The sequence below is a fragment of the Lissotriton vulgaris genome, chromosome 10 (genome assembly GCF_964263255.1).
Source record: "Lissotriton vulgaris chromosome 10, aLisVul1.2, whole genome shotgun sequence".
Lineage (NCBI taxonomy): Eukaryota > Metazoa > Chordata > Amphibia > Caudata > Salamandridae > Lissotriton > Lissotriton vulgaris.
Window position 1 is genome coordinate 75,090,442 of NC_141698.1, and position 24,231 is coordinate 75,114,672.

The window sequence follows — 24,231 nt, forward strand, 5'->3', positions numbered from 1 at the left end:
CGGCAAGAAAGCCACTCACCTGGACTTCCTCCGGCGGCGGTCGGCCGCGGAATGGGCAAAACAAACCTAGACGCCAACTTCTTCCCCCGGGCTGCGGGGGGCGGGCACTTCCGGCCGGCCGCGCTAGGATTGGCCGGCCGGCCAGTCACGGGGCGGGAAACGGGGGAGAAGAGACGCAGTAGTGCCGGCAATGCCGGACCAGACACGGGGGCGTTCCCGGCGTCCCGTGACGTCGGCAAAAGCCAAAGAATGTCGGGAACGCCCCCGTGTCTGGTCCGGCATTGACGGACAGGCCCCTCGTCCAATGGCAAGGCTCCGTTTACGGAGCCAGCCAATCAATGACGAGGGCCGAACCAAGCCACACTACAGTTCTCATCAGGTTTTCGCCTGCGCCGAAAAGATGCGCAGAGCGCATCTTTGGCGAGGCAAAACCTAAAAAGAATGCCAAAAAGCGGCAGAGGGGTAGCCAGACATGCCAGTGAACAAATAAAAACACAAATGTCGACATACCATATCAACAATAGCATGATTGCTTACACAAATAGATGTGCCGTACAGTCGTAGCGTGCATGTGGCATCACATTCCCACTCCTAGTGAAAGTAATGGCTAGTTCTTCATCCAACACCACTTCTTCAGAACGCTTCTCCTCCAGCATAGATTTTTCTGTGGAAAAAAAAGCAAGACTGTATTAGTCACAGTGCCAGGACAATTTGGTTTCTAGCTTTTTTACAGCACCAACAAAACACTATTGACATAGATAAGAGCATCCTGTGTTTTCATCCTAATATATCTTTTGAAAATCAAAAATAAACATTTACATGAATCTTTGGAGTGTTTTCCCCAGGCTATTCCTAATTTTCTCACTCACACTTAAGCGTTTTGTGTAAAGGCAGTCTGTGGCTGTAGGAAGGTGGGATCTTACTGCATGGTTACCCCCACTTTTTGCCCGGTGTTTTGCTGGTTTTCGACTTAGTTGGACTGGGATCCTGCCAAAATGTATTCCATCTACTTCAAGTACATACCAGATTGCTTACTGGGTTACCCTTGTGAGCCCCTGTAGCTGGTACCCTAGGTACCCAGGGCATAGGTTCCCCAGAGGCCTACCAGGGGCTGAAGCATGTATTGTGCCACCACTGGTTGGCCTTCCAAAAAGACACCACAGGTCTGCACTTGCAGCCTGGGTAAGGTGGTGTAAGCACCCCTTACTTAGATATAGTATACCTATATCTACCCTTACATATAGACACATCGTAACCTATATATCACTCCTATGGCAGGCCTTGACAATCCTGAAGGCAGAGTGCTTGGTTGTGTGTGAGAGGGTGCCATAGCATGAGCTGAGCCCCTATGCAGCTTTTGGAAATATCTCCTTATAGCTGTTCTATGATATAGCCCTACCATACACTCTTAAGTGCATTATAATCCTTGTGGTTAATGCTAACTTTGGTTTGGCTTTATCAAAACAGGTCGTGTTTGGTGTCAAACACCTTGAAATACTACCCCCCCCCCCCCCACCCAGTTCTGGTGGTGGGAGTAGCATTCCACCCTTCTAGAGGGAGAAGAGATGTACACACTGGTATACCCGGTTAAAGTTAAACAGAGCCCCAGCATCACAAAAAGGATGCTGCTGCCACAGACAGGAGTCTGCCCTCCTGCTACTGGACAAAACTCTGGCAGGGGAGGCTTGGACAATAGGTTTCCTGTCCAGGGAGGTGCTGGCACCCCCCCAGATAGGCTTTAGTGTATTGGGGCAAGGTGTGTTGCATTCAGTGAATGCTTTTCAGACACAGCGTGGGGCACACAAGGTGCTCCATGCATTTCCCAGTTCAACCCGGTTGCTGGGGCACTCAACCCCAGCTCTGGCGCGAAACTGGACAAAGGGGAAGAGGTGTAACCACCCCTCCCCAGGTCCTCCCATAGGTGGGACCCTAGACTTAGTCCAACCCCTAAACTTACTATAAGAATAGGAACCCAGTCACTAGGACTTTAGATTACCCTGGAGGAAACTCTGCAACATATATCTCGGACCTTTGACATTCCATATCGACTGGAAGATGGAAGAAATCTCCCTTGTGGTCAAGGAGTGACCACCCTGTCCAAACAGGCACCAATAGCATCTTTGCCGGTCTGCATTTTCAAGGCTCCCTCCGGATCACGAAGAATCTGCGACAAGGGACACAGACATCTCTGAAGCGGACACGAGGTCCCAGCAGAGATGAGACCTGTAGCTGACATGAGAGACAGGGGAACAAAACTCCTGGACAGCCTGCATTTTTGCACCTGCACCTACCTCGAGGTATCCCGAAGTTATGCATTGGAGTATTTGAAGCCCCTGCCCGAGCACCTTTTGCACCCAAGTACAGAGACCAGCACTCCACGAGTGACCCGTGAGTCCCCTTTCTATACTGCAGCTAGAGGCTCCTTCGCGGTTCCTAGTCCGTTGGCTAGTGAGCCCCCACGAAGGCCAATCCTTTGTTTCTTAAGCTTTCCTGGTTGCTCCAGACGTGCTCCGACTCCCCTCCAAAGGAAGAGTCTCTCAGACCTTGCGGTTTTGACCTGAAGCCAATCTTGTCATCTTACGTTGGTTGCTGTTGCCAAGGCTTGTTGGGTCCAATCCAGATTCTGACGCTACCTCCTTCATGGGACAGCTCGAATCCAGCTCCTGGTCGTCGTCGATGCCTCCTGGACCTCGTGGCTGAAGAGTCAAGCTACACCTCTTTCACCTGAAACACCAGACATTGGTTGACATCTTCCTATCGCCATCCTGGTCACTGGCTAGTGACCCAGACTCTGTCCCCTCTGCTTTCAGTTTCTTCACAGCTCCGATCCACCCTTGGATCCACCCAGACACTTCATCTGATCGCCTGCAGCATTTCTTCGCAGTTCTCCATTGGAATCTATGACGAAACCCGAAACCAAAAGACCCCTATGCACCCGGCTTCCCTGGGCGAGGTAACACTAGTTCTCCGGTGCTCCCGTGGGTCTTGACTCTCGAAGTGTCCTAGTCTAAAAGGGTTCCATCGTAGTTCACCTCTAAGTGCCCTTAATCTTTAAAATTGTAACTTGTTTGTTCTCCATAGAAAGTCAATGGTGATCAGCGGTTGTGTGTAGACACTGCACGCGTCCCCCGTCGGCCCCCTGCGTCCCTACCTTGGTTGGTTCCTGGTTGCCCCAGTGGTTCTACAGGTCCTAGGCCGGCTTTCTAACCCTCATGTATTTTTATACCACTATTTTAGTATATGGTTTGTGAGGCCCATAGGGCATAACATATACTGTGCAACTTATCGTTAGCTAATTAAGTTCCTTATATTGTACTTTTACCTCTGACCTCATAAAGAGTCCAGATGGGTTGTGTTTAGAATAAATACATATATATTTGATATATATACCTTGTGTGGTGTACTTTCATTTGGTCATTCAAGAGATTATAACTGGTAAAACAATTTACTTAACTCGCCTCTAAGTCTTAGCCTCAAGGCTGCTCTCCACAGCTACCACTGATAGCTTTCTATAAAAGTAGACTTCAAAACTACCATCAATAAGGGTCGTTTGGACTGGTGCAAGGTGCCCACTAGAATAGTGGACATCATATGCCAGGCCAACTTCTCACAGTGGCACTTGCAGGATTTAGGAAAAGGAGCTCAGTGGAAACTCAGCAGATTATTGAAATAAGTCATTGTGAGTGCTGTTAATATTTGCTGATTATCAATGGGAATACAATCCCCTCAAAATGAAGAATGTGAATAACTCCCGCGACAAAGCTGCCAAAGAAAAGATGCAGGTCACCACCCCCGAAACCCCCCCCCCCGCAGAAAAGACACAAGTCACTGAGGTGGGCACTAGGCTGCGCATTCACGAGGCTGCAACAAGGCGAAGCAAACCGCAAACCTTCCCAATCTTTCAAGCATAGGCTCACTTCTTTCTGAGAAGTGTCAAGGGACTTGGAGAGAGGGGTATCCATTCCTGCTGAGCAGATTATCAATGGCGTGTGATTGCAGTTGCAAACGACTGATCGGATATAGACACCAAAGTTTGAGTGATATCTGATTTGCTAAGAGGAAGCGGTCCCTGGACAGCAGCTCTTCTTTGGGAATGGAGTTCCCCAGACTCAGTGGGAGTAGACAGTAGCAAGCTCCACGATGTCCTGATAAATGGAAAACATTTTTCTTTTAAAGAAGAACCTGTTGGTTTAGGTGGGCACAGGTTGCTTTAAAGAAAATGTGGGTAACCAAAAAGTTATGGGTGCATGAATTATTCTTAATCGCTGGCAATTACTCTGGGCCGCAAACCAGTCCATCTTTTTTGGACCACAATGCCCTCTCGGACAAAAACGGGATGTAGGCAAATCACCCCAAATTCTTCTCCAACAGAGCAATCCATTTCAAACAGGCAGGCCAAATCTGCTCTGAATAGGAACACAAACAAACTGAGGATGCTTCAATCCTGTTTGGGTCTCGTCAGTAGGCGCAGCTCGAGTTCTATGGTACAGTGAGCCAAGGACCCAAGCCTGGGTATACCCGTCCCCCTTAGCGCTTTGCCCTGGGGAAAATGAAATAAAGTGATGCATAGATTACTTTAATTAATCTCAGCTACTGCTACTGGAACCAAGCTACACTCAACTGATAAAGCCCAATATACCCAAATCAGTCTGGTGTTCAGATTCAGATGGTACTGGGCCTGGGCCTGGCTGGTACGGCTGAACTGGTTCTACTGAACCAGGACGAAGGCTGATTTGCATATCAGTGTCAGAATACCCTCACGGGTGAATACCTCCGCTTTATAAGTCTTGTTTGATTGACTAATTTGGCTGGTTCGTTTCGGGGGTTAAAGTGGGGCAAAAAAAACAATGGACTGGAATGCTTATCTGCGTAATTGCTAGTGGCTGTAATTAATTCAAGCATTCCATCTATTACTTTTTTATTAACCTCATTAAAACAAATCTTGTATGGGAATACAATGTAGGGATAGGTAGGAGGTCTGCTGCCCCTTGCAGCCCACACTGCCGTGTTCAACCAATGCAGGGGAGAGGGGAGGGGATAATCAACCAACTTAATATTCATAAGGCAGGTACTTGTGTGACTTTCTCCAAATGAGCATTTTGAAACACAACCTATTATTACATAGGCCGTAACACCAAATAACAATCGGGGTGCATCAAATTGGTGAGCAATTTAGACCATTTCTGACTTGCTGATGTGTACTTCATGCCAACATGTCAATATAAAGAGTACAGCTTTTGCTGCATAGAGGATTTGGTAAAGGGAGACGGTGACATGAGCATTTTAAAACACCGCCTCACTAGGTGCAACATGAAAGAGTAATAAGCATCTGCTAAGGATCTTGGAAACTTGAATACCTGCATTAGGCACTGTCCAACATGGCAGAGAGAAAGGAAGAGAAAGACTATTACAGTCGCAAAAAGACAAAGGGAAAAATTTGGTGAAGGAAAGATTCTTCACGGTCAGGCGGGATATGTGGTGCAAGGAGGAGATTGGAATTCACCATTGTATAACCCTTCTATGCAAGCTCAATATGTGTCACTGGCAGATGTGATTACATGGATGCACAAACACAAAAAACAAGCATTGGCATAGCCAATAGGTCTCGCCTTTGGAACCTTGTAAGTAAAAAAAAACAACAAAAACTGAAGTACAAGACTTCACGTTTAATTCGTGTTTAGAATGCAGTAAATGTAAACGTGAAGTCTTACACTTTTTTTTTTTTTTACTTACAAGGCTTGTTTTTCGGACTGCAATGACAGCCGGCACATCGATGTGCGTGTGCTCACACTGCTCTCTTCTCACTAGTGGAGAAGTTAGGGCATATCGTCAAGCCAGGTGAGCGTTGTAGGGGGAAGGGAAATCCTTTAAAGAGTTATTTTTTCTCTGGATTTCCAACTTTCAAAAAAAGAAGGGAAGCAGCAACACTGTTATGGTGTCACCATGGCTCTTAGTGGAAGCTTTTTATCGCCTGGCGTTCACTGCACAGCAGTGTCGCGCAGGCGAAATCTTTTGATCTCCAGTATGGGGCTTTAACCCGCCTCTCTCTCCCATTGGCTAGCTCCATAAATGGAGGCTAGCCATTGGAAGAGATGTGTGTCAATTACTCTTTTCCCCCGGCTTGATGCGATCCGTGGGCGTTTGTCTCTTTTTTTAAGTCCCGCCCCCCACACCCTCCCTCTAGCCGAGGAGTTACACCCCTCATTGTCTGAGTTTTCCATCTTCCCGCCCTCCTCTCGTTGTCAGCGATCCATTTGTTCCAGTCTCCTCCCTGTTGTCCATGTTCTCTATCCTCCCCTTCCCGTTGTTGTGCCTTAATTATCCCCCACCCTCCCTCCCGTTGTCCCTGCCTTCTCCCTCCCCGCCCACTGTCCGTGCCTCCTCCCTCCCGCCCGCCCACTGTCCGTGCCTCCCCTCGCAAATGCCAGGGACTCACTCCACCCCTGCCTCATGCTAGCCATTGCTTCTCAGCGCTGAGGTTACACACGCACACATCGTAGGCACAGCAGGCGAGTACCGGTGAATGGAGGGGCTGCGGGGATGAGCACACCCTGTGGTCCGAGATGGCTTCCTGAGCCTCATCTTCTCCATTAACAAGAGCATTAGCAGGAATGCGACATGGAGCGGAAGAACCTGATCATAGTGTGCAGGTAAATACCGGGGCAGGGCGAGCTGAGGGGTGGAGGGCCGCACAGCTACGGAGAGCAGAGGCTCCTGTCATTGCCGGCAGAAGCGCCGCTCTGTCTGAAGATCACTTCATATTTGCGCCCTTGTATCTGTAATGATGAATGTCAACAGTCTTTGCCATAACTCTGAGTCTGTGAGGAGCATTGAGGGGTGATGTCACCCAAGCTTATTGTTTTTTTCTGTTCTCAAGTTGTGCCATAAATTGCCGAAATCTTTTTCACTTTTTAAGAGCGACCCGAACTTAACCGGAAACAATCGAAAAGACTCAGTAACCGACGTGCCGGAAATAGACGAAGTGGGCCGAGATCTAGAAAGTTGCCGAAGTGTGTGTGTGTGTGTGTGGGGGGGGGGGGGGGGGGGGGGGGGGGGATGGGCGCCATGCTGGGAGGCGGAGGTGGCGGGTGCCGTGGTACCAACAGGAGCGTGTGCTCGAGCTGCGGGGCAGTGCACGAGCCAGGTCGCGCCACGGCGGGTGGAGGGCGGACGCCGGTGGGGAGCGGACACGCGGGCAGGGCCGGCAGTGATGGCCGCGGTGATAGGGAGGCGGCACCGCCATGAGGGACTGAATCAGGGCCCGTATTGCAACCCCTGCACCGGAGACCCGCTCAGGGTCCACCGCAAACATGACATCTCCTAGGAATTCGCTGGCCATCGTGAGTGAGAAGGATACCCCCGAGCAGGTGAGCTGGGAGCGAGATTGACTTCCGGGCAGGAAAGGGTGCACCTTCCGACCTGCCCCTCCCCCTTGTGCTCTTTGCCTCTTCTGTACCTCAGTCCTGACGAACCTTATGGTTGTTAGCCCCCCTTCAAATCCCGGGCTTTGACCAGTCCTGTATCATAATGTAAATCTACTATGTTGACGTAGGTTATGGATGTTATTGTCCATTCCACCCACCATTCTGTTTGGTTTTACTTCGCTGCTTACATCCTCATTTGTTAACCTCCATTTACACTAGATTTTAAATGTGAAACCTCTTTAACAGGTTTCCGTCAGCCAACCTACATGTATTTTTCCTTTTGAGAACCATCGCATGTTTTTTTCTCATCAGTCGCCACTAGTGGTGTACCTACCTGCCTCTTCAGACCTCCTCCCCTTGACAGTGGCGTCACTATTTGCGGATTTTAGGATGGTACGAACTGATCACAGATAAACTGTGTGTGGGGGGGGGGCTCTGTGTGTGTGTGTGTGTGTGTGGGGGGGGGGGCTCTGTGTGTGTGTGTGTGTGTGGGGGGGGGGGCTCTGTGTGTGTGTGTGTGGGGGGGGGGGGGGCTCTGTGTGTGTGTGTGTGTGTGTGTGTGGGGGGGGCTCTGTGTGTGTGTGTGTGTGTGTGGGGGGGGGGGGGGCTCTGTGTGTGTGTGTGTGTGTGGGGGGGGGGCTCTGTGTGTGTGTGTGTGGGGGGGCTCTGTGTGTGTGTGTGTGTGGGGGGGGGCTCTGTGTGTGTGTGTGTGTGGGGGGGGGCTCTGGTGTGTGTGTGTGTGGGGGGCTTGTGGTGTGTGTGTGGGGGGGGCTCTGGTGTGAGTGTGGGGGGGGCTCTGTGTGAGTGTGGGGGGGCTCTGTGTGGGAGTGTGGGGGGGGGCTCTGTGTGAGTGTGGGGGGGGCTCTGTGTGTGTGTGTTGGGGGGGGCTCTGTGTGAGTGTGGGGGGGCTCTGTGTGTGTGTGTGGGGGGGGCTCTGTGTGAGTGTGTGTGGGGGGGGCTCTGTGTGAGTGTGTGTGGGGGGGCTCTGTGTGAGTGGTGTGGGGGGGGGCTCTGTGGTGAGTGTGGGGGGGCTCTGTGTGAGTGTGTGTGGGGGGCTCTCTGTGTGGGCGGCTCTCTGTGTGGGCGGCTCTCTGTGTGGGCGGCTCTCTGTGTGGGCGGCTCTCTCTCTGTGTGGGCGGCTCTCTGTGTGGGCGGCTCTCTGTGTGGGCGGCTCTGTGTGGGCGGCTCTCTGTGTGGGCGGCTCTCTGTGTGGGCGGCTCTCTGTGTGGGCGGCTCTCTGTGTGGGCGGCTCTCTGTGTGGGTGTGTGTGGGTACAAATGCAATAGGTCTCGCATTTGCGAGAGATTACGCTATTGACATTGTAAATGACAATGCCATTTATTTATGTTTTCAAAACCAACACAAATAAAAATGTTGTCATTTACAATGCCAAAAGCTCTAACTTTGGCAAAGGCGAGACAGTTGCATTGTAAATGCTTGTTCAATATTATATACAACAAGCCATAGTTGATGCTTATTTATCCAATGCAACTAACAACCACTGACAAAGCCAATAGTGCTGACTTGTTGTAGGTATGATGTTACTTCTTGTATCCTATATCTAGGTGCAATGACAAACAGCAAAAGCCAGACGCAAAGGCCAATCGCGTTTGAGGATCACAGGAACGAGCTTCTACTGAAGCTGAAGTGATTCCAAGAGGTCGATTTCCTATGCAGTGCATGCGCGCTGCCATAGGCTCAACCTAAAAATACACATACTTAAAAAAAAAAATTTGAAGAATGTATAGCTGAGCATAATGTGGGTAAACAGCAGAAGATGATTAACACGGTGGAGCCTGAAATAAACGCACATTGATTGAGTCACAACAAATGCAACACAAAATAGAGGCATTTCAGGGAATTTTGCACTAGTGTTCCAGGAACTTGTGGTCCTGGTAACCAAAGGGAAGATATCATCGGCATTCATGTCAGGCTGGATAGGAGAGGCACTGGAACCAACAGAAGAGACCCTGACATTTGATACCCATCAAAACTGAATACCTGGAGGGGTACAAGGGGCATAAATTAAGGGAACTGGGGAACAGAGGCGGACCCGGAGGAAGAGAGACGACCTCCGCGGTTGGCGCTGCAGGGAAAGTGCCAGAGGAGACACCAGAGAGGCAATCACAGAAAGAACGCTCCTCTGAAGTGAAGTAACCGACCGGCGATGGGGCCCGCTGTGGTGCGTCAGGGAGAGTCGGAGCAGCTGAAGCAGGCCAAAGATGGAATTATGGGGGAAGCCCCGCTCGGGACTCGCACCCCTTGGACCTCTGAGCCACCTGAACATGTAGTTGTGGGGGCCACCACTCAAGTCATTTGAAAGCACTTAATCCCGGATCCCGTGGTGGGAAGCCACAGCCCCAGAGACACTGTGGGAGCGAAGACTGTGCACTGGGGCTTGAATGGATGCCTCCCCCCAGCTCCTGGCTTGCACGTAGTTCCTAAAAGCCAAGATCCGGAACGTTGCAGAACCACTCCGGCGCCCACTGAAAGGAGAACCCCAAATTTGATCGCAGTCAGGTAGCCCCATTCAGTAACCCCTTGAAGATGATAGCACCTCCAGGAACAATGTAAACCACTGTCCCGCACAAGCACAAAACAGAAGATAAGGGGAGAAGGTGACTGAGGAAGGAGAAAGGAACCAGGTACTGATCATACCTCTGCCCCGTAGAACGCAAGGAGTACTAAGCCCGTGCATTATAAGAGAAGCGATACAGGACGGCCAAAGCAGTGCTCAAGAGGAACAGTGAGATACTCCCCGGACACCACCAGACCCAGGAGAGCCATGCTCGACAGTTACACACGAGGAGACAGAGAAGATAAGTACAGTGCCAGCCATGGGCAAGGTAAGACCGGCAAGGAAGCCTCCCTCCCATACTCAAATTGAGTAATTTGCCACAAGTGGTGAGGCCACTAATGCTGCAACCGCAAACAAGACTTTGATACCCGCGGAAGAACTGGCCACCATTCTTCAGGCGATCCACAAGACTCAATAGAAACTAAATCAGAGAAGTTTATGGCACTCATCTGACAGGATCTCCGCAACGCTACGGCTACGATCTCAGAGGCAGAATCTGGTCTATCCACTGTGGAGGATGAAGTTGTAACAGTGAAAGGTCAAGTTTCAAATCTCCTCTCTCACACAGCTGCGCCACATAGAAGAGCAGAAGATGTTGAAGAGCAGAAGATGTTGAAAACCATTCCTACGGGAACAACCTCTGCCTTGTGGGCATTCCGGTAGAGGTAGAACCGGATCAGGTTGTGACCTTTATAGAAACCTGGGTCAAGTCGTGGATGCCAATGGACCACCTCTCAGCATGGTTCGTGGTGGAGAAGGCTCATCGCGGGTACGCACCCCGACCGCTTCCTGGAGCCCTGCACAGGCCCATCAAAGCGCACATCCTCAACTTTAAAGACAGAGATGCCATTCTACAGGAAGCGCGCTCCCAAACCAATCTCTCTTACCAAGGGAATAAAGTTATGATCTTCCCAGATTACACTAAGGAGGTACAAGTGCAACGGAGATCCTACACTGCAGTCAAACAGAAGCGACATGCCCTTAATGTTTCATACCGGCTCCTGTTTCCGGCTCTCAGGGTAATTTACAACAAACACCTCTTCTTTGATTACCCAGAGGCAGCGTGGACTTGGGCCACAGAGGAAGAATGCCCCCTGACTGGACTGAACAGGAGCCCCTCCTCCCCCAGTCCAACACTGCAGCAAGACAACCGCAGAAGCAGCGACGTACTCCGTCTTGACGGGGATGCACCTCAAACAGGAAGAAATCCTCATCACCTGAGGTTACAATGAGAAGCACATCTGGCTCCGAGTGGAGACGAGACCACGAGCTCCATCACAGGAGCGAGAACCAGATGCGGAGATGCCCCAGACCAGATCTCAGACGCCAGCGATAAAAAAAAAAAAAAAAATAAAAATCAGAGACTCGGACCGCTCATGTACCCCAACAATATAAACAGTAGCCCTGAAGGTTGCAGCTGCTCCCAGGAGACTGGCTTGACAGCCACAAAAGCTTCTGGACTCCTGAACATTTACACATCAGTCGACAAGGAGGGGCCCACCATGCCGACCTCAAATTGCAATGTTTTAAAATGTTTTAGTTCTCCTTTTCAGGCCAAAAGATGCTTCAAGGGCCTAAGTATTGGGGGGTTGGGCGGGGGATCGTTCAGGGTTTTAGTTGCTTGTTCTTGTTTTATATATTCTGGTTGATCGAGACACATGACATGGCATGCCTACACCACTCACACCCTGGCATGGTTTCAGTGGCACCTCAGTACTCCATACCCATAGGCTACACATGTAAGGGCCCTACCACGCACAGGGACAACCATTGCAGCCTCCCTAAAGACACCACCCAAGGCGACGTCCCACCTGGACCAAGAATCCTTACACAGCCTCTCCTGGAACGTCAATGGTCTCTTGGATAAGGTGAGACGTGCTGCAGTCTTAAAGTTCTCTACCCACTCTACCCCCTGCGCACTCATGTTGCAGGAAACCCACTTGCTTTGCAACCATTGACCATTGCTAGCTCAACAAGGTTTTGACAGGGTGTCATGCAGGATTCACAAGGGGGTCGCGAAGAGTGTCAATCCTCCTCCGTCACTCCTTCCCCTCTGTAATTAATCAAGAGCTCTGCGAACTTCCAGGGCATTTCTCCTCAACAGTCCTTGAACCCTCTCCCCGTGACCTTACAGACTTCCCTTCCCCAGGGGTTAACAGTGGTTGTGGGGGGGACTTTAATGCGGTAATGAACCCGGAATAGGACACCTCTGGCGTCCCCTCCCCACAGCTGCAATTGCATGCCAAGAAGCTCATGAAAAGGGCTTTTCACCTGGGATTATGTGATGTCTGGAAACAGGGATGTGGAATTCCTAAAGCCCGACGCCCAGGACATATTGTTTGGGGTCAAGGGCAACAAGTTTTAATGTGTATTTTGTCCTTGGGACAAGTAGGCCCAACCCCTGCAGCACAAACCCTTTGGCTGCCAGTTTCCAGTACCACATTAAAGATCAGGGAAGGGTACTGCCTGCAGTTAAGTTAATATTTGTGTGCATGTGTTAATGCTGTTCAAACTTGTATTTATGGTTCATTATTTGAAAGTCTTTATCGTTAGGATGAGCGCGCTAAGTAAATGTACGTTCTGACTGCACCACGGACAGTCGTTCCAGTATGAAAATGTGTTCACACAGTTTCAAAGTTTAGCAACATGAGGCTATGCATGATGCTCAAAGAATTTTCTCTGATTAGATGCAAATATTTGCAGAAGTATGAAAGCAAGATTAATGTTTCTTTGCTTTCAATAAGAAATGCTCCTAAAATAATGGAAGTAGGGAAAAAAAATTTTGCTTAACTACTGTAAAATTTCAGGTACCATTTCTTTGCAGCATCATTTAGTAAAATGTGTTGATGCATGCTAGTATTTCCCAAAAATATTCATATTAGAAAATGTGTGTTACCAGTTTCAATAAGATTATGGGAAACACAAAATAAACAAGCCTTGGCAAAGCCAGTAGGTCTGACATTGGTGGTCAGCTTTTTAGTTTGGCAATGCGCGACTTGTTTTGGCATGGCTTTTGTAAAACCTTATTGATGTGAGAGCTGCCAGGACCTCACCATTATAACAAACATTGGCAAACACAAAAATTGTTTTTGGTCTAAAAAAAAGCACCCACTGCCACATTAGTTACTGGCACTGAACAAAACTACTTTGTGTACCGATATGCTCCTTGTGAAAGAGCAGAATGCTGTCACTCACAGTGAAGCCAGCCGATTCTGAGAGAGAGAATTTGAATAAACACAAAAGGTCATAGTTAACGCCAGACCAAATTAGGGGCCCAATTATTAAAGAAAGTCTCAAAAGTGCACCTTTGGTATATGGCTTTCCTGAATTCACAAGAATTTACATTAGTAGGGCAAGAAATTGTACTTCTACAAAATATTTGTGAACTGCATTTAATCATGAGCAAATATGCATGTGTAGATTTGCTCATGTGAAAACCTGGATGTTTGAAAGTTCATTTTCCCTCCAACTACTTTTTCCCAACTCTAAAAGAAGGTTTACGTCTGCCACACTCAGGAGTACATTTCCAACATTTCTCAGTATGGGAAAGATTAGAGAAGATTTGTTGAAAACCCTTAAAACATGCAAGTTAGTAGGTTTGCACAGACTCAAAAGGGCATTCCAACCCTGGAACTACTGCTTACCACCATCTTCAGTCCTAGTATGTAGATCTCCGGAAAGGTGGCAACATAAAATGATTACTAGTATTCAAACACTACTATGGTATATGCCCTGGTATAATCAGAGAGGCTATAGAAGAGCTCTTATATAATGCGATTGCTGCCATAATTTGTGGCAGCACTACATGGCACCAAAAGGACAAGTGGATTTTGTTACAGAACAAGTAGATTTATGAAGCAACCTGCCCCACGGACAAGTAGATATTTTAATAAATTCCACACCCCTGGGAAAGTATGGAACCCACGCCTCTGCCAGTACACGCATACATCAGAGCCCAACATACCCATTCATGCATCAATAATGTTCAAGCCCGCTGCAGACTGTCGCCAGATCGGGATCGTCCATACACTTGCCAGAGGACTCTCTGACCATTCCCCACTACTTCTAGACATAGGGAGACCCTACGTTCCATCTGGTGACTTAATGCCTGGTTCCTACAGACCAGTGGCTGCCGAAAAGCAATAAAGGAAGAGCTTAAGCAATATTTCCAACAGAACAAGGGATCAGTCACCTCCCTAGGTACGCTCTGGGCAGCCGGCAAGGCAACGGCCAGAGGCTTTGCCAAAGGATATATTAAAAAGACACACCAGGCCCGAGATGAAAGTCTCTCCCAATTGGAGGCTCATACAGCCCAGTTGAAACAAGCTGGGGACGCACTGGCAGAAGGTAATGTGGCCCGCCAGCTAGACCTCATTTGCGAGGAAATCCATCACATCTCCATAGAATCGGCCAAACAGATGAGAAGGTCATCCATAGCCCAGGTATACGAATGAGGAGAAAAAAAATGGTAAGCTCCACAACTGGCTAGCATCCAGCGCTCTAGCTAATAGGATTATCCCTCAAATAGTGGACGCGGAGAGTAACATGCAACAGGCGTCGGAGGCTGTCGCCCAGACATTTGAGTCTTTCTACAAACATCTCTATTCCAGTTTGTAACTCTGACACCAATCCTATGTCAGACTTCCTGCGAGACTTCCTCTCCAGAGGTTGTCCAAGGCGGATACTAAATTGCTGGATCAGCCTCTCGCATAAGAGGAGAGTAGCCAGGCCTTCTCGAAGCTGGCCACGGGTAAGACTCCAGGCCCCGATGGCTACCCAGCGGAGTACTACTGGGCATTCACTGAGCTTTTGACACCACACCTTCAAGCATTATATACGCAGGCTGTGGAAAGGGGGAGGCCTCCCACAAGACATTGACGTGGCGACAATCATGGTCATCCCTAAAACAGACTCCTCCCCGAACAGACCCCCCCCCCCCCCCCCCCCCCCCAACCGGTCTAGAAACCATGCAACATAGATTAGCGGAGAAACTGGAATGTCTAGGTCAAAGAGCAGAGTGAGCATTCACTGAGTAGAAAGGAATCCCATCAGCCCACATAAGTGGCAACACTTCATCATCTGGGATTAGTGATTGGTTGCACAGGACAGTTATTTTTTCAAACTGTCAGCGCACTGTTTTTAGATTTGACACTAGGATAGTCTTCATTCTAATTTCCGTAACATCCTAGTAGCCAATTTTAACATTTGCACCACTTTTTCCACTTTATTGCACTGCAAACCTTCAGCACCACTGATCAAAACTGGCTAGTGGCAGTACCAATCACTGGGGTACAAAGAAAGCATAGTTTTTATATAATTTCTTGCTGGCTGCACAAGTTGTGCAACCAATTACTAATCCCAGATGATGAAGTGTTGCCACTTATGTGGGCTGATGGGATTCCTTTCTACTCCGTGAATGTACTCTCTTCTGTTTGACCTAGACATTCTCTGCTAATCTATGTCTCATGGTTTCTAGACCGGTAGGTTCATTGTGTTTTTGCAGGTAATATATTCCAATCCATCAGCCCAGGTCCTAACCAACGGGGTGCTGTCGGAAGAATTCTGCTTTAGCCGCAAAACGAGGCAGGGCTGTCCCCTCTCCCCCCTTACTTTTTCCGCTAGCTATAGAACCTTTGGTCCAACTCAGACGAGACGCTCAAATCCAGGGATGGCGATGGAGCACATCTCTCAAAGAACATATTGCCCAATACCCGGATGACGTACTCCTATTCATGGCAGATCCGCTCGTACGGCCCCCGTTGCATGCAAATCCTCAAACTCTTCGGGGAAGCTTCTGAACTGAAAATTAACCCGGCCAAATCCAAATTACATATTTCCCGGGAATGCGCGGAGTGGCAAACGAACCTTCCAATCGGGCGTCTGAGCTTTTGCTACCTGGGGATCTAGGTGGTAATACACCCGGAACTAACCTGGTCCCTTAGCCTGGCCGCACTGCTTAAAATAGCCAAGGAGGATCTGTAGAGGTGCCAAACCCTCCCCTTGCATCCAATGGGGAACAAAAAATTTTGCAGAATATACTGCTCCATCTCCCGTTGCACTGGTCCGCCCCGTTGATAGGTCGACCATGTTCATTTGGGAGGGGCGGGGGGGGGGGGGTTAGGGGGACTCGAGACCACGAATAGCGCTGGGCCAGTGCCAAATCGTTCCATATGATGGGGGCATGGGAATGACCAACATCTACTCCATTATATAGCCACACTCCTCTTGGCGATCAACTATTGGTTTTCAGGAGGGTGGGCTGACCCACAGATCCAAGCAATGCTTTAAGGCTGGCTGATCCCTCACCATATCTCTGCTGTCACCAGATTAGTCATCCTAGCATGGCGGTCTGCCATTCCCGAAGGAAGGCTAAAATCTGCAAACATTTTTGTGGCAGGGCATGTAGGTGTGAAGTGGCGCGATTGGAGGGATTCCAGAAATGGGACCTTATTTGTATCACCCAAATCTGAGATGTCTGGAGAGGAGGCCTGGTCCTGCGCCTTCATATCGAAATACTGGGCGAAACCGAGTAGGGTACTGTGATAGGAGATTCCATGCACCCCTCAGGTCCTGCTCCTGGAGGGTATTGGAGGCTCCAGGGCAACAAAGCATTTCTGGGTACAGCCTTCGTGGTGGCCAAAAGGGACATAGCGATTAAATGGATGACCCCCCTGCCCCACAATCACCCAATGGAGGAAGGGCTTGGATTGGTGTGCAGCGCAGGAACAACCAGTATACATGGCTCGGGGATGTCTAAGTAAAAACAACTGTGGGGCAAATTGTTGGGACTGCTGGAACCTATAGGCAAGCATATGGGGAGTTAAAAATCTTGATTCTCTATTTGACTGTAAATGTGAATCTACAAGTGTTGTACGGGTGGGCGGCCCAACATATCCAGTGTGGTCTGACTCAAGCAGAAGTGACCTATTAACATGAATTGCTGTGTCTAATCTTAGTTTCTTAAAGCCCAATAAAATAAGAGTATCCCAAAAAATATGGGGTGAAGTTCACAAAACTGTTTGTTAGAGATAATGTGTTTTTAAAGGAACTATTTAAGTAGGAGATTACAAGAAGCATAGATGGTGGCTATTTTTTGGGCAAGAAGGCTCTGCATTTTTGCCCAATTGAAATGTATTGTAGAGAATGCCTGGTTTTGAGACTTACAAAGACGAGAATATAGAAGGGTGATAACAGATTTCTGTCACAATATAAATAATGTGTTTGCTGGGGCACACTAATTTTAAGAACTGCATTGGAGTTCAAAGTTATTTCGCCAGGTGAAAAATATTGAATGTGTGCTGGGATTCAAAAAACCATGTATAAGAGAAATTAGTTACCTCACATGATTTTCTCATGGGAACAATGCCAGGTGATCCAGGAGCTAAATTGAGGAATTTGTTTTTGTAAATTCTCAAATATCTTCTTCATCCATGTCAGAATTAAGTTTGAAAGTACGAGCGAAAAATGGATTTTCAGCAACAGCAGCGGTTGGTACATTTATTGTCCAGGTGCATTGACTCGCCAGAGGTCTTCTCCAATCCAGATTTTTTATTGAACTATAGCTAACATTCTGTATTCATAACAAAATGGACGCCATGATGTTGCATGTTCAGTTTGAAGCCTTTCCTCTAGACCAGTCTGAAGTAAACAGGTTTTGAGGTGTTGATGCAGATATGAAAATAGCTGGTACAAAAAGGTATGGATATTTTGTTAGCAATTTATTCCAGAATATATTTTAAGGAGCTAAAATAGTTAATGACAGAGATCCCGACTATTATCAGCTATCCTTTTCAACATCTGTTTCTCAGACTATTCATCCTCTCGCGCTTAAGACCTCTTCATTTTTCAAATAGCAACATATCCATACCTTTTGTACCAGCTATTGTCCTAGACTCCCTGTTACTGGCTTTAGTTATCTCTGCGAGTTGCTCCCTAGTAGGTTTAATTGACTGATTTAGGGACAGCCGCCTAACAGCATTGTCACCTGAAAGAGTCCTAGGGACTGATTTACAAGCCTCTCGCGCTGCCGTGCGTCAGTTTTTCCTATATTAAAAGTGACGTACTGGTGGCGCAAGGGGCTTGTAAATATGCTCTCTAGTGTGGTGTTCTGTCGCAGTGTAAAGGGGCATGCAAGTGTGACTATGCTGAGTTGTATGCAGTAGCACGGTGACAGTTTGTGCAAGCGCTATTATTTATTTGCATATGCATTAGTTGAGGCAATACTGCACAGATGCAGTCTGTGTAAGTGCTATGCATCATCCACACGTGCCTAACTCTGCCTATGCAGTGCACAGCGGCAGTCTGTATATGTGCTATGGGTGACTCTCATATGAATAATGCATGGCTGCATGCACGCTTAATGGCAGCCTGCATAAGTGCTTTGTGTGGCAGTGCATGCAGCCATAGTAATTAAACAGTCTGCTGCTTGGCAGTGCCTTGAGCCTAGCCAAGTGTCAGGCATACATGGGGCACAGGCTCAGTGACAGTCTGCTTAAGTGGTATGTGTGACGCATGTATGCTTAACTCTAGGCTTAGCTGCACACAATGAAATGCATGATGGAATGGTCGGTTGCATGCAGTGCTCAATGGCAGTCTGTATAGGTGCTGGGAGTGACTTGCGTATGCATAACTTTAGGCTAGGCTACATACACCGCTCAGTGGCAATCTGCATGTAATGTAATGTAAAGGACACTTTTATAGCGCTCCTATCACTCCAAGGAGTATCTTGGCGCTCACCCAACCCAGATGAAGGGGTTGGAGGGAAAAGAGATGACTTGCACTTTGCACTACATATTACACCAGCGCCCTACAGGCAACATCAGATAAAGAGAAGACCCAGGTTTTTAATGCTTTCCTGAAATGAGTTTCCTGGGACAATGATCGTAAAGAGGGCGGGAGCTTATTCCAGGCCTTGGCTTCCAGTACTAAAAGGGATTTGCCACCTTTTGTTACCAGCTTGAATCGAGGGATTGTGAGCAGGTTCTGACTGGCGGACCTCAAACAGCGTGTCGGGTGATATCTTTTGAACCCATTACACAGGTATTTTGGACCTTGCTGTTGAAATGCCCTGAAGGGGATTATAAGAATCTTAAAAAGAATCCTTTTACCTATTGGTAGCCAATGGAGTGCATTAAGTGCTGCTGAGGCTGAAGACCTACGGGGCCAACGTAAAACAAGGCGGGCCGCTGCATGTTGGACCATTTGTAACCTGTGGAGAACGGCATTGTTAGCTCCAGCATATAAGCCATTACAATAATCCAACCTGGAATTTATTATGGCCACTGCGACCGTTTTTCTGGCCGACAACGGGAGAAGATCAAAAAACGTCTTCAAAGCCTTTATAATCTGGAAGCACGTCCCGGTTACGGCCACCGCTTGATGTTTGAAAGACAGTTGATCGTCGAACTTGATACCCAAGTTACGAGCAGATGTAATAGTGTTGGGGGGGGCTTCTGCGTCAGCAGGCCAACACATTTTTGGGGAAAACAGATTAAGATTCCCAAATGGCAAGATTTCGGTCTTTCCAGAATTACATTTTAAATGATTGTCAGTCATCCATTTAAATGTTGCTGCTAGACACTCCTTAAGATCTTCCTCGGCACCAGGCCGTTCCCTGTCCAATACCAGGATGAGCTGGGTGTCGTCAGCGTATGATATTGTGCTGATCTGAAATGATGTGATCAGTTTCACTAGGGTTACCATGTACAGATTAAAAAGTACAGGACTTAAAAGACTCGAGCCCTGAGGGACCCCGGAGCTGACTACCTTTGCTTCAGACTGGTATTGACCCAACACTGTGACTTGGCGTCTATTGCTGAGGAAGTTCCTGAGCCATGCCAAGACCTGCCCTCCTACTCCTGCGGCAGCCAACCGGTCCACTAAGATGTTATGTGAGACTGTATCAAAGGCTGCCGACAGGTCGAGTAGGATTAGGACAGCCTTCTTTCCCTGGTCCATGGCCGTCCGTAGGGTCTCTGCTGTAAATAGCAGGGCCGTCTCGTTAGGGTGTTTTCACCGAAACCCTGACTGGTTGGGGTGTAGAATGTTGTTCTTCTCCAAAAAGCTCGTCAGTTGACTATTGACAAACTTTTCCACCAGTTTGAACAGCACAGGAAGCAGGGAGATAGGACGCAGGTTGGAAAAGGTGGTAGGGTCAGCTAGTGCCTTTTTCTGGAGAGGCTTGACAGCTGCAAGCTTCCAGTCATTAGGAAGGTCTGCCGTGGCTAATGATTAATTAATAATCCTATTGATAATAGGATTAACCACCTCTACTAAGGTCTGTAGGACTACAGGGGGACAAGGGTCAAAAGGGGATCCAGATTTGCTGGCCAGATTAGCCTTGGAGGTCTCTTCAAGGGAGACCGGGGCAAATTCCTCCAAGCGGGCAGGAGTCCTCACCTCCTCTGTCTGTTCAGGAACTACCGACATAGCGGGTACTGAAGGGAAAGTCTTCACGATGCCAAGGATCCTATTATCAAAATAATCAGATATCGCATTGCAGAGATTTTGAGAAGGAGGAATCTCCTGCGAGAGGGCTGATGGGTTCATAAAATCCTTTACTATCTTGAAGATTTCTTTTTGTCCCTGGCCCGCCGTGGAGAGGGCCTGTAGGTAATGGGCTTTCTTGGCTAACTTTATTCCAGCATGATACTTCCGTCTCGCTGACCTATAGGCGTTACGGGTGGTGGCATCGTAGTTCCTACACCACCTCCGTTCCAAAGCTCTTAATTCTCCCAGTTCCAATTTCAAGGCCAATGAGAACCATGGGGCACTCTTTTTGGTCTTAATGGTCCTTGAATTATTATTGCTGGTTGATCTCAGCGAGGCACCCGCTCTGGCAATCCAGTCGCAAAAGTTCTGATTGTCAACAGAGGTATGGCCTGATGGAACCGGTATACTGGCTTTTAACTTTTCTACGACATCAGGTCTGCTGGGTAGTTCTTTCCAGTTAGGAGTGTATTTTTCTTCAGGACTTTTAGTACTTTTTATAGAGGTGACTATAGGTGTGGGATTTAGTGCAATATGAAAAGGGACAAAGAAATGATCGGTCCAAGTCTGGGGGCTGGAGGGCTTAACTCTCAGGCTAGTGGAGTTAGAGCAGATACAGTCCAGTGGATGTCCTGCTAAATGAGTGGGTTCGCGATTCAGGAGTGTAAGTCCCAGCACGTCAATGATATCCATAAAGCAACCAACTCTTGGTTCCTTAAGGGAGTCTAAGTGCAGGTTTAAGTCGCCCAGTACTGTGAAATGGGAGAATCTAAGCGCTAACTCGCTCAGTACATCGCCCACAGTTTCCAGGAACTTTGTTGGGTGTCCCGAAGGGCAATAGATGAGGGCACCAGAAAAGGTAAAAAGAGTCATGGATGCCTAAAGAGAAGGCTAGCGCCTCTGCCCCTTTAATATCTACCAATTCTTGAGTAGAACATTTAAGGGAGTTACGGTAGATAATAGCTAGACCCCCTCCCCGTAATTCAGGTCTATCTAAACGTTGGATGAGAAAATTCTGCGGGAGGGCTATGGCTAAGTCGGGATTACACCAGGGTTTTAGCCACGTTTCTGTAACCAGGAGCCAGTCGAGGTTGGTCTCCACAATAAGATCATGAATGTTCTGGGCATTCTTGGAGAGTGACCGTGCGTTAATTAATCCTCCCCGTAGGACAGAGGAATGCGAGGATGTTTTCAGGATAGGCTCCGGGGTCAGCGTAAGCTTACAAAGACCACAGCAAACCGGGCCAAACCATTTGTCAGGATGTAAAACGTCATGGCAATGTACGTGGGGCCCATTGCGGGATAGCAAGAACTCCCTAGACATACCTGAATGTAGGTAGCGAAAGACCAGAGTCCGCACAGAGTCTCCCGTCTCGAACGCCTCTTTGGCGCTGACGGGCGCAGACGGGCAGGACTCTGGCTCGACTCCGGCGCGAGTCGGGCGCGCCCGCTGCGCGTCACCGCTGCGCGAGGTCATAAGTGCTTTGCATAACAGTGCATGCTGGGCTAGGCTGTGCACACTGCACAGTGGTAGTTTGTATAAGTGATCAGCATGACCCACGACTGCATAACGGAAGGGGAGGCTTCATGCAGTGCTCAGTCCGTATATGTGTTATGAGTGACTCGCATATGAATGCTAGGCTGCATACACTGCTTAATGACAGTCTGCATAAGTGCTTTGTGTGGCAGTGCATGCAGCCGTTATTAAACAGACTGCTGCTGAGCAGTGTATTCAGCCTAGCCAAGTGTCAGGCATACGTGGGGCACAGGCTCAGTGACAGTCTGCATAAGTCGTATGTGTGAGGTATGTATGCTTAACTCTAGGCTAGGCTGCGAGCACTGAACAGTGGCAGTCTGTATAAGTGAGCAGCATGACCCACGAATGCATAACTGAAGGGGAGCCTCCATGCAGTGCTCAGTGGCAGTCTCTATAAGGGCTGGCTACTTGCACCGATTAGCAGCAGTCTGGAACAGTGCTGGGCTTGGCCCATATACTCATAACTTGGCGCTGCTCAGAGGGACGCCGGTGTCACTGCTATGGCTGCATGCATTGTGCAATAACAGTCGTTAACAGTGCTATGCTTGGCCCGCATATGCATTACTCTCGGAGAAGCGAGGCTGCAGGCACTGCTCTGGCACAGTGACAGTCCCCTTTTTCCAGTGCAGGGCTCATATAGTCATTGCTACACCAAACTGCAACTTTTTCTCATCGCAAGACACCATGGGAGCCTGACGTCATCCTTCTTCCTGGTAGTCTTGGACTGTGTATTAATATCAACCCCGTAAGAGTGTTTAAACAAGGAAAACATTTCACTTGCACTGACCAAGTGAAATGACCAATGACCCCAGGGTAGAGTCCGGGACTCCCCTTCCTCTGTCCTGGTCAGATCATTTGGCCATTCCCCTGGATTTTATACATCCCAATCTCCCCTTACCCCTAGCAGGTCCGTGCAAGTGGGAACTCAAAAGAAACTTCAGAGCAATAAATAGTCACCTATTGGCCCCCTTTTTGCCTACCCAACCCCAATCTCTTACAAATGACATTGACTCTGCTGCTTCTGATCTGCACAACGCTATCTCAAAAGCGGTGGATAAACTTGCTCCCATTAAACAGACCTACTCCGCCAGGAAACGTCCCTCGGCCCCTTGGTACTCCGATTCTCTCAGATCTCTGAGGCAGGGTTGTAGGAGACGAGAGGCTCTGGAGAGACAATTAGACCCGGATGAAAGGATTAAACACAAACTCCTACTTAAAGACTATAAAATGGCGGTGCTTGCAGAAAAAAGATTACATTTCTCTAAACCGACTGCTTCCCTTTCCTCCTCCAGGGAACTATTCAAAATTGTTGATTCCCTGTCAGTTCTGCAAGCCCCCAGTCCGGTAACAGAATCTCAGGAGCTGTGTGATCAGATATCAGCCTTCTTTCACTCTAAGATAGCCGATATTCACTCCAGCTTAGAAGGCTGCAACCAAGCATTAGGATCCTTGGTTTCCCCTACTTCCTATCCTCCTACCGAAGACCCGACAGAGTCACCACAGGGTAGCTCTCTGATCTTTCCCCCAATTACATTAGAGCAACTCAACGGGTACTTGGATAGGCTTAAATCAGGCTCCCCTCTTGATCCCTGCCCCCTAAAGGTCTTCAAAGAGTGTAGAGATGTTCTACTCCCTGTGTTCCTGGAAGTCACCAACCTAGCCATCCATCAAGGTGTTTTCCCGACCCTCTGGAAAATGGCCATAGTTAAGCCCCTCCTTAAAAAGGCCTCACTTGATCCTAGGATCCTTAAAAACTTTCGGCCTATTTCACTTCTTCCAGCACCTGCAAAAGTGCTAGAGGCCCATTTAAACCACCATCCGAGTGCCTTCCTGGAGATCTCCAGCCTTCTCGATCCCTCTCAGCACAGCTTTCGCAGGTCCCATAGCACTGAGTCCGCCTTGACTGTCGTTACCAATAACATCCGTGCCAAGGTCAACAGTGGCCAGGCTACACTTCTGCTCCTGCTCGACCTTACTGCCGCTTTCGACACCCTATCTCCCTCCATCTTAGTCGAACGGCTTAAGGAGATAGGAGTGGACGGACCCGCACTCAGTCTCTTAAAATCTTTCCTGGTTGGCCGTGCACAGAGGGTCAAGTTGGGTGACTTCCTTTCCCCAGTCAAGCCTGTGCAGTGTGGGGTGCCTCAGGGTTCGTCCCTGAGCCCCACGCTCTTTAACATTTATGTTTCACCTCTTGCCAGGCT

General features: G+C 48.6%; 1 protein-coding gene across 3 annotated transcripts in view; it reads right to left on the bottom strand.

Annotated features, from left to right (window-relative positions):
* The window catches only part of LOC147684697 (uncharacterized), a 292,946-nt gene that overhangs the window by 241,469 nt on the left and 27,246 nt on the right, over window positions 1-24,231 (bottom strand). For all 3 annotated transcript variants that reach the window (XR_015300652.1, XR_015300653.1, XM_086940535.1), the window contains one exon: window positions 538-664. Coding sequence is in view for 1 of the 3 variants with exons in the window: in XM_086940535.1 (XP_086796661.1) it covers window positions 538-664 (127 nt within the window). In the remaining 2 variants the exon portion in view is untranslated. The remainder of the gene's footprint in view (window positions 1-537; window positions 665-24,231) is intronic.